This window comes from Toxorhynchites rutilus, chromosome 2 (assembly GCF_029784135.1).
Source record: "Toxorhynchites rutilus septentrionalis strain SRP chromosome 2, ASM2978413v1, whole genome shotgun sequence".
Lineage (NCBI taxonomy): Eukaryota > Metazoa > Arthropoda > Insecta > Diptera > Culicidae > Toxorhynchites > Toxorhynchites rutilus.
In genome coordinates, this window is record NC_073745.1 from 335,328,400 (window position 1) to 335,340,559 (window position 12,160).

The window sequence follows — 12,160 nt, forward strand, 5'->3', positions numbered from 1 at the left end:
TATTTCTTGCAACAAGAACATGGAAACGCAAATGCTGAATTGAAAATCTAACCTCCATGTCTGGATATTTTCGTCAATAGCGTCTCAAAGTTGGTTCTGGCACACCGAACTGTTTTGAAGCACCCAGAACAGACAAACCTTCTTCTATAGCTTTCATAACATTCTTCAAACTGGTGTCCGACCAATATTGGTCTCTTTTTCGCTTATAAGTTCTAACCATCTGCAATAAAAAACCAAAAATTAACATAATGTTGCAGTTCGCCAACTTGCCCCCAAGCGACATTTTCAATAAAAAAAATGAGCTGAAAAAAAAGCCATGATTGAAATTCGCCGGAAACAAACAGATTATGTACAATAGAGTACCTTTATCATGTATAAAATTATTTTGAAATTTTAACTTTTCTCGTAAAGTGGATAATAAAATTTGAAAAAACCGAACAAAATCACAATTTTCTCATTTTTATTTTTCACTTTTTTTGTAATAACGTTTTCGGCAGAGCAAAGTTTGCAAAGTTTGGCCTTGTTATGATGCATCTTCAGTGAAAGGTAGGTGGCGCTACATTCATTACAACGGGTCAAATCACCGATTCGTCATCTTGCCTCCCTCGCCAACTTGCCTCCCTCTCCTCTATATCATTGCGGGATTTCGTCACACTGCATATAATTCACCGTAAGTCTTCGCTTATTTTTCTCAATTTCTCGTTGATTCCAATCGTTTTCATCGTTTCAAATTTGTTCATTCATTATTTATTAATTTTTAACGCAAAACATACATTGTTCATTTGTCACAAATAATTGATTGTTCAATTGTTACACACAACTAATTGTTCATTTGTCACAAATCGTCCATTGTTCATGGCTCAATTGTTACACACAAATAATTGTTCATTTGTCATACACATTGTTCATTGTTCCCGTTCATTTATTGAAATTTCGATACGATCCATCTCGTAGATCTTCAGTGGTCACTTTATCACTGCCAGTGCTGATAAATGTCAAATTCAAACACTCAATATTAACGACAATGACTAAATTTAACCTTCTCCTATCAACATTTGACTCTGCACTCACTCTACGAATGACAAAATCAACTATGTCCAAACTATTTTCGTCTGTCGTGAATGACTGAGTTCGACAATGTTATAATTGAGAACTCGATGTTTGAATCTTTCACTAAGGATCGTTAACAATTCGTATACACCAATGACCAAACACAAGCGTCAGCGGATCAGACAGAGTAAACTCACTCATCCCTTTCGTCAATCATCTATTTGAATTGTTCATGTCACACTCATACAAAGAACGAACGTAATGAAAACGAAAGAGACAAACAATTATTTGCGCCCCAAATCCTCACTACTTGTTTTGCTTACATCTCATTGGCAGCATTGCCAGTGCATGCAGACCTACCCGTTTCAAATTTCATTATCGTCAAAAAATAAATATCATGAAATGTTGAATGTATCATGTTGGTTCTTGAAGAGATCACAAAACAAATTCTTTAAAACTTATTTGGAGCGTGTTTTCAAACAATCCTTTGCCGCTCATAACGTTTTGTTGTGAAAAGTACAAGATACATTACTCTTCCATTATCTATTCTTGAAACCAAATATACAACAAACTAAAAATTTATGGCCACACTGTATACAGCAAAATCAACATGTCAAAAATCAACAAGCGACGATTGTTGTTATATCGAATGCTTTCCTATGTTAGTGTTTCAAATAACAGAGATCGTATCCTAATAATAATTCCGCGGCTTTTAACGTACCCCTCCTGCTTGACGTTGGAATTCGCTCTAATCTCGCAGCCATCCGGTAAGTTTCATCTTCACCAGAAAATCACCCACAGTTTTAGCTGAAGCCAATCAAACCAGATGAACTACAATGTGAATAAGACTCAGTGCTTTTGAATACGGTGATTTCTTGGCTGTCCTGAATCATATGCTGACCCTTTTTGTGTTCTCTAACAAAAGTTCTAGCGATAATTAGCTGACTCGGTTGAAAGTTAACCGTGAAATCGTGATGGGCGAATGACATCTATCACCGTACTATGGAGACCTCTAGGTAAATGGAAACCTGGATACACTAAGTCTTATTTACATCGGAGTTCATTTGGTTTGTATTGTTTTGGTTAATATCGTATGGAGACCTTTCTGAAGCCCTCAATCTTTTTATGTTTTTCATAGTCATTTTCTAAACATTCTTTTGATTTTTAGCTACATAGTTGCTATTCGTCGACGCAGGATGGATCGAACAACGGTACAACATACAGTTTGACGAATCACGTATCTGTATATGATGAATAATCGTTACAAAGCAGATGATGTGCGGGACTGATTGCACTGTGGTTAAACAGAAAAATTTAGAGAAATTCTCAGCAAGCATCAGGTAATTAATCTGTACAATGATCTTCCTAAAATTCACGTTTCTGTTCTTATTACAGTTTCATCTACCTGCAATTCAGTATGTAGCAACTGTCTAATAAACTGGAAACCGTTCAACCCTCAGTATAAAGTGTTTCATTGGTTCATCATATAAACTGTATGAAGATGTTGCGATGAGTAAATCGTAAATTGTATTTTTAGATTCAAATGTTTATAATGAACAATAAAATATTGTTTTTTTAATGTATCGTTATATAAAATTGAATTTTAATTGCACTGCGGAAAGTAGAGTTCAAATTGTCGGTGCTGGTTCCATTGGTTCCTTGTAGCCATACAGTGTTACCATTGTACGTTCAAGTAATTCCTTATTGAGCTTGATAAGCAAAGTGTTTTCTAGTGATTCATCTCCATCTCGATGATCAGATAGAACAAGAGCCAAAGCGCTGAAACTTCTCTCAACGGAAACTTGAGTGGATGGGATTGAAAAGACCACCATAGCTACAGCGCAAAGCTCGGGATGTGTATTTTTTCGCTCTTGCCAGTGGCGCCAGACATCGTAATCATGATGCTGTCGAGACTCAGAATCCAAAGCTTTCAATTGTTGAATAAAGGACCTGTCCTCAATGTTACTGGGCTCCATTCCTCCGAACATTTCGGTCAGGAAATCATCGAATTCGGGACTTGTGTTCGTCACCTGCTCGACTGATTTCTCCATGAGATCGGGTTGTTTCAGTTGGCAGATTCGTGTCCAAGTATCCTGGATGTATCCCTGAAAGACGAAAATATATTAGCACTAACAAACAGCAACGCATGGCATGCATATTACTTGTATTTGATCCTTCTCTTCGACGCTGAAAATTTTACTGTTGAGGAAAGTAAATCGTAGATCCAAGTATAAAGCCATTTTGAACGCTCGGGACTCTCTTAACTTGGTCAACCTGTTCGTCAATGATTCAGTTAAGGCTTGTACGAATGGATTCGAGACTTGCTTTTTTATATCATTAATGACCTTCAGCCATCGTATATAAAATTCCGACAATGACATGTGTACGGCTTGCATGTCCTTGGTGCAAACATAAAGGGACTTAAAAGCCACATGATAAAAAATCCAGTGATTTGAGAGATCTGAAAAAAAAACAACAGATTTATATTGGTTTCGGGTATCTGAACACGATAAAATTCCTACCCAATTCTGGAAACTCTTCTCCCAAATTTTTGAAGAAAATTTTTTGAGATTCGAAATTGTCAATCATTTTGTATACTCCAGCCCATCGAGTTTGACTCCAGATTGGTGGATATTTAGCGGTGTGAAATTCGAAATACGTTTTGTACTTTATGTTTCTGCAGCGTTTGGCGATCTCAGTAATTTCTTTCACATTCTTATCCATTTTGTTCACAACACCGAATATTGCGAGTTGCAGTGTATGAGCCGCACACCTGACAAGATTTATCTGGTTTTGAAGTTCCTCCGATAGCTCATAGGTTAGTTTTTGCTCGATTGCATACTCTCCATCTTCGTCGTAATCTCCGGTTATCAGCATTTTCTCTAGCTCTTTTTTGAGTTCCTTAACAGCTGACCCCATATTCGCCCCGTTGTCCACAGTTATTGCAAATATTTGGTCAAGGGTTACACCATAGCTTCTAATTACCTCCAGAATTTTTTCCTTGAGCATTTTGGCTGTTTGGCGCTGATTCACCTCCAACATGCCTGTTCATCACGAAATAAGAGACGATGGGAATAAATAAATTTATACGTACCAAGCGTACGGACGACGACCTTGCCATGCATTTCAAACTGTGCATTTATACCTAATACTTTCCGGTTAAACCTCGACGCCGAATCAACCTTAAGACAAACCAACTGTCCTTGCATTTCTTCGGTCAGGAAGAATCGAATTTTTTCAGCAACGTTTTTCAGATGATCCCTAATATTTGTTCGATTTAATTTAACACCCAACACTGTTCCAATAGGGTCAAATAACTGTTTGAAACCTTCCCATTCAAAGCAGTTGAATGGTAGGTTATGGAAACTAACAAGTTTTACTGCCGAGTCAACATACAGTAGTTTGTCGATAGGAAATGACCGCTTTGATACCTGTCGAGGCTTACTGGCGGAACTTCCATTATCCGAGAATAAGTTTTGTGACTTTGCCACTTCAAAATGTTTGGTACGAAAATGTCTTATAACGTTTCCAATATCGTATGATGTTTGGGTGTATGTACATCTACTGTCTGTATCGATCCGGCAAGAGGCCGCATTGCTGTTCCTGATTATGAATTTGGAAGCAATAGATGTCATCGAAGGTTTTTCTGTCTTGCGCTTCCTGGATTTTCCGCTTGACGGTGTAGGTGAATCCATTTTTTTCACTCCGATTCTATGAGCTTCGAGGAGATCTTAGTCAATGACAAACGAATGACAAAATTAGCAAGCAAAATTGACAAAAACGAAAATGACTTTCAAGACACTTTTTTGTCAGAGCAAAACGACACAAGAATGAACTTACAAACAACCGTAATGAATGACATAAGCATACAAGGGTCAGTGCCAGTCTAGCGAAAGAATCATTTGTTTTCGAAATGTCACATGTAGGGCTATCAAAAGTCGCTGTGAAATATTAAGGTATGCAACTGATTGAAATATTTCAATATTTGAGGGTCGGCTTATACTGTCGAAATATAGCAGCACTGATCACTGCACTTCCTTCACCAGATGACCAGATCCGGTTCGAAGGACCACTTTTCTATGTTTAAACTTTGACTAGCTAGTTCATGCTAGTTCATGGAGAAAGTGGAGAACTTGGAGAAAACACGAAAACACTGAGTGCACAGAACACTGTTTTGGTCGATGGTCCAGAACTAACTGATATTTATTACTTCTTCATCTCGTACAATCTTTGTTAAGGAACTCACGAGAGAAATCTGATGATAACGCACAATCTCGTTTTAAACTCGTTTCATACTGAACAATGCACGATTTCGCGAAAATTGAATGGCCGATCGAAAATTCAATAACTAATAAGCCCAAGAACACTCCTAAATTCCCACAAGGTTTCCCCTGTCAATGAACTATAAAAATCAATTTGATTTTTTTCTTATTTCGGATATAACTTAATTAGAGTGCCGATGGATGACAACTGATACGAAATTCTTTCATTGGGTTCTGTCTGTTAATACTTTGTGATTTGAAGAATCTACATAATGATTTGGGTTGCTTGCCATTAAAATAAAGAGGTATTTTATTACAGCTCAAATTGGCTTAATTTTCAATTACCCATAACTGAGCCTAAGGATATGCCATAGTTCTCAATAAGTCGATTCTTGTTCTTGCTTGGGTGTGCCTATATCGAATTAACTGAATTCGTTAATGAGTACATGTAAGCTTCCATATTATTTATGCTCATTACACATATGTCTATTAATAGTTACTAATCATAATAGCAAAAGTTTGCATATAATCACAGGATACACAGCGTTAGAATGGCGTAGGCCTCTGAGCGGAGGGCCAGAATCCAGCTAGAATCAGAAAGTGACTAACTCCGGTTCAGCAAGTAGGTATATAACCTAGACGACCTCGAGTGGAATGTGGTTTTCCATTCATTTATGGCTTTATCTTGTCGACTTACCGAGCGAGCAGGCACTGTTTTGTCGGTGTCGTGAACAGTGACTGGCGTCTACTCGTGAGACGCGAATCGTTACAACAGAGCGTGGCGCGCAGCGTCCGGCTTGCTGGAGCCTTTTGCATGAGAACGAGGTTTGATTGATTGATCGGGCTGTTCCTTTGAATTCAGAGTGCATGCGGTTCCAGCAAATCTGGAAATAATCCAAAATTAAATGTTAGTTTAAGGCATATGGTTTTTTATCCGAGCCATGGTTGCGCAAAAACTAGCAAATACATCCGCCATTCACCCGCAAGGCTTAAGCCTGTGATTTATGATCTTACATAATATCGAACAATTACTATTCGCCATCATAACGAGATCTTTAAATGTTTCTCGACTGCGGCTCCGACGACGTGGCAGCAAGAAATGGATGAATGAATGAATGAACAAATGATATATCGCTGTCAGATGCGTTAATAACCGCAAGCGAGAAGGCTGCAGCCAGCCTCCGCAAATGTCTGATACTTTTCCTGGGCTCGACACCGACGAGATCGAAGCGGCGCATTGTGTCTATGGCCGGTGCGAGTGGGGGTGAAAAAGGCGTTTAACGGTAAATCAGTTTTATGAACCTCCTCTGCTGCTCACATAAGCTGCCGCAATAGATTTGCTTCAGAAGTTCATGTGCACTCACGATGACAGATCCTCTCACTGTCCGTGGGCCGCACACGAAAGGCTACCCGGATGAAAAGATAATGAATTGTTGTGAATGTTGCCACCCGTGAGCACACGAGGTGGGGGACAAATCCTGCTGTAAAGGACAAATAGTGGACGGTGGAGACACATGGTGCATTGAAACAAACATGCAGTTACTAGTTAAATTTATTTTTCCTGCCAGTTATGGAATGATAATTCTATTTGTAAATTCGAATGGAGTATACTTAAAGATATATGTGCATTACAACTAGTTACTATTATCTCACGAATATTCACTGAATATCCAGTACAACCATTTCTTCGCCCACATTCTTAAGAGTTTTGTACCGATTCGTATAAACCGCCATATCGATCAAGTTTGTGTTGTGGAAGTAATCCAACAGAACGGCGTTTGCCCTCAAACTCCACGGCCCACCAAGCATCTGCATCAGCTTTGGATTGATTATATTGGCACGTTCTTTCGGCATCAGATACGTTTCATCGGAGGTCTAGAACCAGAAATAGAATACGAATAAAAAATGCACACGATTCATTCAGCCAAAAATCCCTACCAGACTGCTCTGAAGCCCCTGCACTCCATGGAAACTCCATCCGATGTTTTTCGGGGCGTCCGGGTGTTTCTGGGAGAACAAGTTTCTCATAAACTCGCCCAGCTCGGTGTGCTTCAGGAAGCTGCTGGAATGTTTCTTCCATGGAGCCCAAATCAGATCGGAATCTGGAAAGGAAAGGAAATCACGTTGTACTAAACTTTAGTACGAAATGTTGTATCGAACGCAAGGACTGTCTTGGATGCAATGTTGAGTGGAAGAATGTTAAGTGATGGCTATTTTGTTTAAACGGACGTAAAGTATAAAATGTGTGAAATAAATACTATACCATTTCCTCATCCAAAACGTAGCGACAATGCGCAATCGGTCCTATAAATAACGCATTTGATGCAGATCAGCTATATTTTATTCATCTCGAGAAAACTTTGAATTCGGTCTGAAGGAGTCTCAGATTGTGCGGATCCTGTTCCACACCGTGGTGAAGTGAGAGCAATACAAGTCGGCTCATTGCGATGCACATCCTTGCTATTAAGTCACGAGAAGAGTGATGATGGTTTCCACGTGACTAAAACTTTACGATAAATCATATTGTATGATCGATGCAATCATTCAACAGTACATTTTATCAAATATAATAATCACTCGAATACCAGTTGGGTATAAATTCAATTTATCATCTAATGAATAAAAACAAAATAATAATAGATATCTTTGTGATAAAGCTGCATCATGAATCAAATAACCAACATTTCGATGCATATGGAAGAAATTATGATATTGTTACAATCAACTATAGAGAATGACATTAGTCGGTCTCGATGAAATTACTATTGGGTGACGTACAAGCGGATCGTCAACAGTATCATCAACCCCGAACAACTTCTGGACTCCCCTTCGGGAATAAGCCAGAAGCTGGAGTTTCTTCAGCAAGCGATCATTATCGCTCGTAACAGAGTGGTCCCGCTTCCGCAACACTCGACGTATCATCGTTTTGCACGTTTTTCCATATATGCGCAAAATCTATGAATTTTGGATTATATCAAAGTTGTGCAATATCGCTGGCCGAGACTTGTTCAGGTGGATAACTGCAGAATTCGGTGCGGCGACTCCACTGTACAGTAAATAATGACCTCGGATTAATTCCAGACGAACAAATAATCTGATCAGGTCTGATATGGAACGAATTCTTGCAAAATGTAATGTGCTTATTCAGTGTTTGTACTCGTACTTTCTACTTTGTATACAGATCAACTAAACTGAATTTGAATTTATCTTGCTATAGAATATGGGGTTCTTGTGTTTGAGGATTGTACCCGAATACCGACTAAGGACCTTATAATAATTCTAAAGTTACTCTCTTGGACGAGAACAACAGAACGACATGAGAGGGATTGCTTGGATAGCGTCGAAGTTGGATTTAACAGATATTATCATCGGTATGTACGAAAGTACTCTATTTCTGAATATTGCATAATTCGAGCCCTATAAAAGAAATACATTCAAATAAAAATTATTGTAAAGAGCTTTTAGTAGTGGGTAGTATGAATATTTTCAATGATAAAAAAATGAGTGGGTTATATCTATGATATAACCGCAAGGTTCACGTGGAACTACCTTAGCTTAGCAATCATTCGTTTGTATTGATTAAATTCTTGATTGAATGAAACAGTTTCCAAATTCAATTGAGTTCAATATATTTGCTCTGTGAGTGAAAAAAATGAACAAATGCCGTGTAAAGTCAATTCAATTTTTGTGATTGATTGTTCTTCGTTACAAGTAAATTTAATGACGGACCTTTTACGTTTGGTATGGTGACTAGAACAAAATATATGTACGGAAGAATTGTCAAACGTTTGATGAACCAGCCTATGGCTGAAAATCTTTCCAATAAAGACAAACAAAAATTATCAAACGATTATTTTATTTTACATTTCCCTCTGAAGTTTACATCCCAAAAGTGTACATACTTCTCGAATCTCGAATTTGCTTGAAACTGGGAAGTTCATTCGCTTCTAGTGGCTGCACGATTTTCCCAGGTTTCTAAGTTTAGAAGATCATGTTAGGACAGACATATTCCACTCTGCACAAAGGCAAGCGAGGACAAAAGTACTCGCAGTTTGCATTTATTTGCAGAGCCGATTTCCCCAGAAACCACGGTTTTGAAGTCTGTGTTAGGGAAACACATTTCAATCGGAACAAAAATACCCCCGATTTGTATGAATTCGCAATGCCGATTTCCCCACGCTTCATGGATTTGAAGTCTGTGTTAGGGAAACACATTCCAGTCGGAACAAAAATACCCCCGTCTTGCATGAATTTGAAATACCGATTTCTCCAGGCACCTTGGTTTAGAAATCTCTATTAGGGAACACATTTCGGTGGGAACAAAAGCTCCCCCTACTTTCGTGTGTTCTTTTTCTTCTTTTTGGCGTTAAGAGGGTTTAAACTTTTCAGTTCACTCGCCTCTAGGCTCTTTCGTGTGTTTGCAATGCCGATTTCGCTGCTTGGTTTTAAAGTCTGTGTTAGGGAACATTTTGACGTAGGACTACGTCTTTCATTTCTATACCGGGGTGTAAAACCAAAGTTTCGAGAACGAAAGCGTTACGCTGGAGACCGAGATTTTGAGCGTTAATAGCTCTTAAACAACTGAACGAAATGGTATGATAAACACTTCATTTGAAAGATAAAATGTCTACGCGTCATATACTTGTTACTTCTTCATCCAAAAACTTGTTTCAATAGTCTTAAAATTGTTTTCAAAACAGGCTATTGAAATCACCAATCGGTATATAAGCGAGCGCCGCTCGTAAACCCACTCAGTTATGATTGAACAGCGATTGGAGCATGTTGTCGCTGTTGTTGTGGAGCTAATTTCGTTTATCATGAAAACGCTGATGAACGGTGTCACCAAGAGCCTGTTTGTGCACCTAAGGCCAAAAGGGAATCCTTCAGGAGGAGAGTAATGCCACGGTTCCTCTTGAAACATCGGAGCAGCCGCCACACACACACACACATACACGCGCGGAATTCTCGTTGCTATCATCGTTGCTGAAAAATAATCTGCCAGTTCCCCTGGGAATTGAAAAATACATTCATGCGAAAGAGTTTATTTTAATGTTTTCTATCCATATAACAGTGCAACCAAATACATTTGGTTTTGTTATTTTTCAATCAATCGCAATTAACAGGAAAGCTTCTGAATATTTTTTTTCCCCATCAGTGGAAATTTTCGTATCCAATATTGGATGCATAACATGAAAAACGGAAAATGTTTCACATCGCGAAAATCAAGTCATTTTCGAGCGATTATTTCCTTTCTACTCATATAATGCTGCGACCAAATACATTTCGTTTTGGATTTTTTCAATCAAGTGCGATCAACGTAAGACCACGTCTTTCGGCAATTTATTAGAGGTGCAATGAATCTTTAGGAATTCCCGCTCTACGCGCACTGACAAACAATGTTTACTCAACAATTTCTCAAATGAGAAATGGGTGTTGTGAGAAAGGATTAGCGAACGCGAAAACGACAAACGGGAGAAAGATACGTTTGGAGGTTGAAGGAAATTGGCAGAAAACTTCTTCATTCTATCATTCAAATAATGTGATTCATACCACATCGTTTTGTCAGAAAGAGATTATTAATGTTCAAAGGAGGAATCGAGTCCTCCGAGGAAATTACCCAGCGCAAATTAGAGTTGACTATCGATTGCGGCATTCGTACACAAATAATTTTATAATGCAGTTTCACCAAAGTGATTTCTTCGGATATATTCACTACATCATGTCATGTATTTCATATTCTTCATTAAGAAATCCATATCCATGGCACCTATCGGTAACGAATTATTATCGAAACCACGATTTTCGCTAAATGCTCCTTTCAGTTCGGCCTGTAAAAAACTTTTCTGAACTCTAATCCATCAAATTTGGAGCCCTGAAAAGGGCTGTTGATTATATGCTAAGCTAATATAGCACGCTCTCCTCGGATACGATGGGCCAGCTGGATGTCCTTGGGCATGATGTGACGCGTTTTGCATGGATAGCACACAAATTGGTATCTTCGAATAAGCCTCCTGCAGCGTCATAACCGCGGAACTTTGGAAGCGCAAGTCGGTTTTGAAGTCCTGAGCAATTCCACGAACCAAATGCTGCAAAGGTAGCTTGCGGATCAGCAATTCGGTCGACTTCTGATAGCGATGAATTTCACGCAAAGTTCCCGGTCGATAGCGATGTGGCTTCTCCACCTATCCTGCTACTGGTGCGCTAATCCGAGCTGACTTCGTGTGCCTTACCACCGAATGACTAACGAGCTGTCTGCGAAAGACTAACGAGCTCGAGTCCTCACGGTGCGAGAGTAGAGTAAGAAATGAACGAAAGCAAAGGAAGCGTCATTTTATAAACCATAAAAGTATAGAATCTAAATCCCACCCTTATTATATTCGTGAGTATACAGTAAGCTTATATAATAAAGAGGGTGGGGTTTACATTCGATTCTTTTATGTTTTATAAAATGACACTTCCCTTGCTTTCGTTCATTTCTTACTCTACTCTCGCACCGTGAGGACTTGTTTCATCGGGACTAAGCAGACAGCTCGTTAGTCCTTCGGCGGTAAGGCACCACGAAAGCAGCTCGGATAAGCGCACCAGCCGCAGGAAGCGTGAAGAAGCCACATCGCTATCGACCGGGAACTTCGCATGAAATTCGTCGCTATCAGAAGTCGACCGAATTGCTGATCCGCAAGCTACCTTTGCAGCATTTGGTTCGTGGAATTGCTCAGGACTTCAAAACCGACTTGCGCTTCCAAAGTTCCGCGGTTATGACGCTGCAGGAGGCTTATTCGAAGATACCAATTTGTGTGCTATCCATGCAAAACGCGTCACATCATGCCCAAGGACATCCAGCTGGCCCA

At 39.2% G+C, this 12,160-nt stretch overlaps 1 protein-coding gene and 1 long non-coding RNA gene across 2 annotated transcripts in view; one reads left to right on the forward strand and one right to left on the reverse strand.

Annotated features, from left to right (window-relative positions):
• The first annotated feature begins 622 nt into the window (after positions 1–622).
• Positions 623–2,569, forward strand: LOC129771002 (uncharacterized). Its single transcript, XR_008742253.1, has 3 exons — positions 623–1,817; positions 2,219–2,390; positions 2,446–2,569. It is a non-coding gene; the product is annotated as an uncharacterized LOC129771002 (long non-coding RNA).
• Positions 2,570–6,852: 4,283 nt separating this feature from the next.
• The window catches only part of LOC129770994 (uncharacterized), a 38,739-nt gene continuing 33,431 nt past the window's right edge, over positions 6,853–12,160 (reverse strand). Inside the window, exons 2-3 of the mRNA XM_055774222.1 lie at positions 7,251–7,414; positions 6,853–7,187 (exon numbers count right to left, since the gene is read on the reverse strand). Of these exons, the coding sequence (XP_055630197.1) occupies positions 6,972–7,187; positions 7,251–7,414 (380 nt within the window). The 3' untranslated portion in view covers positions 6,853–6,971. The remainder of the gene's footprint in view (positions 7,188–7,250; positions 7,415–12,160) is intronic.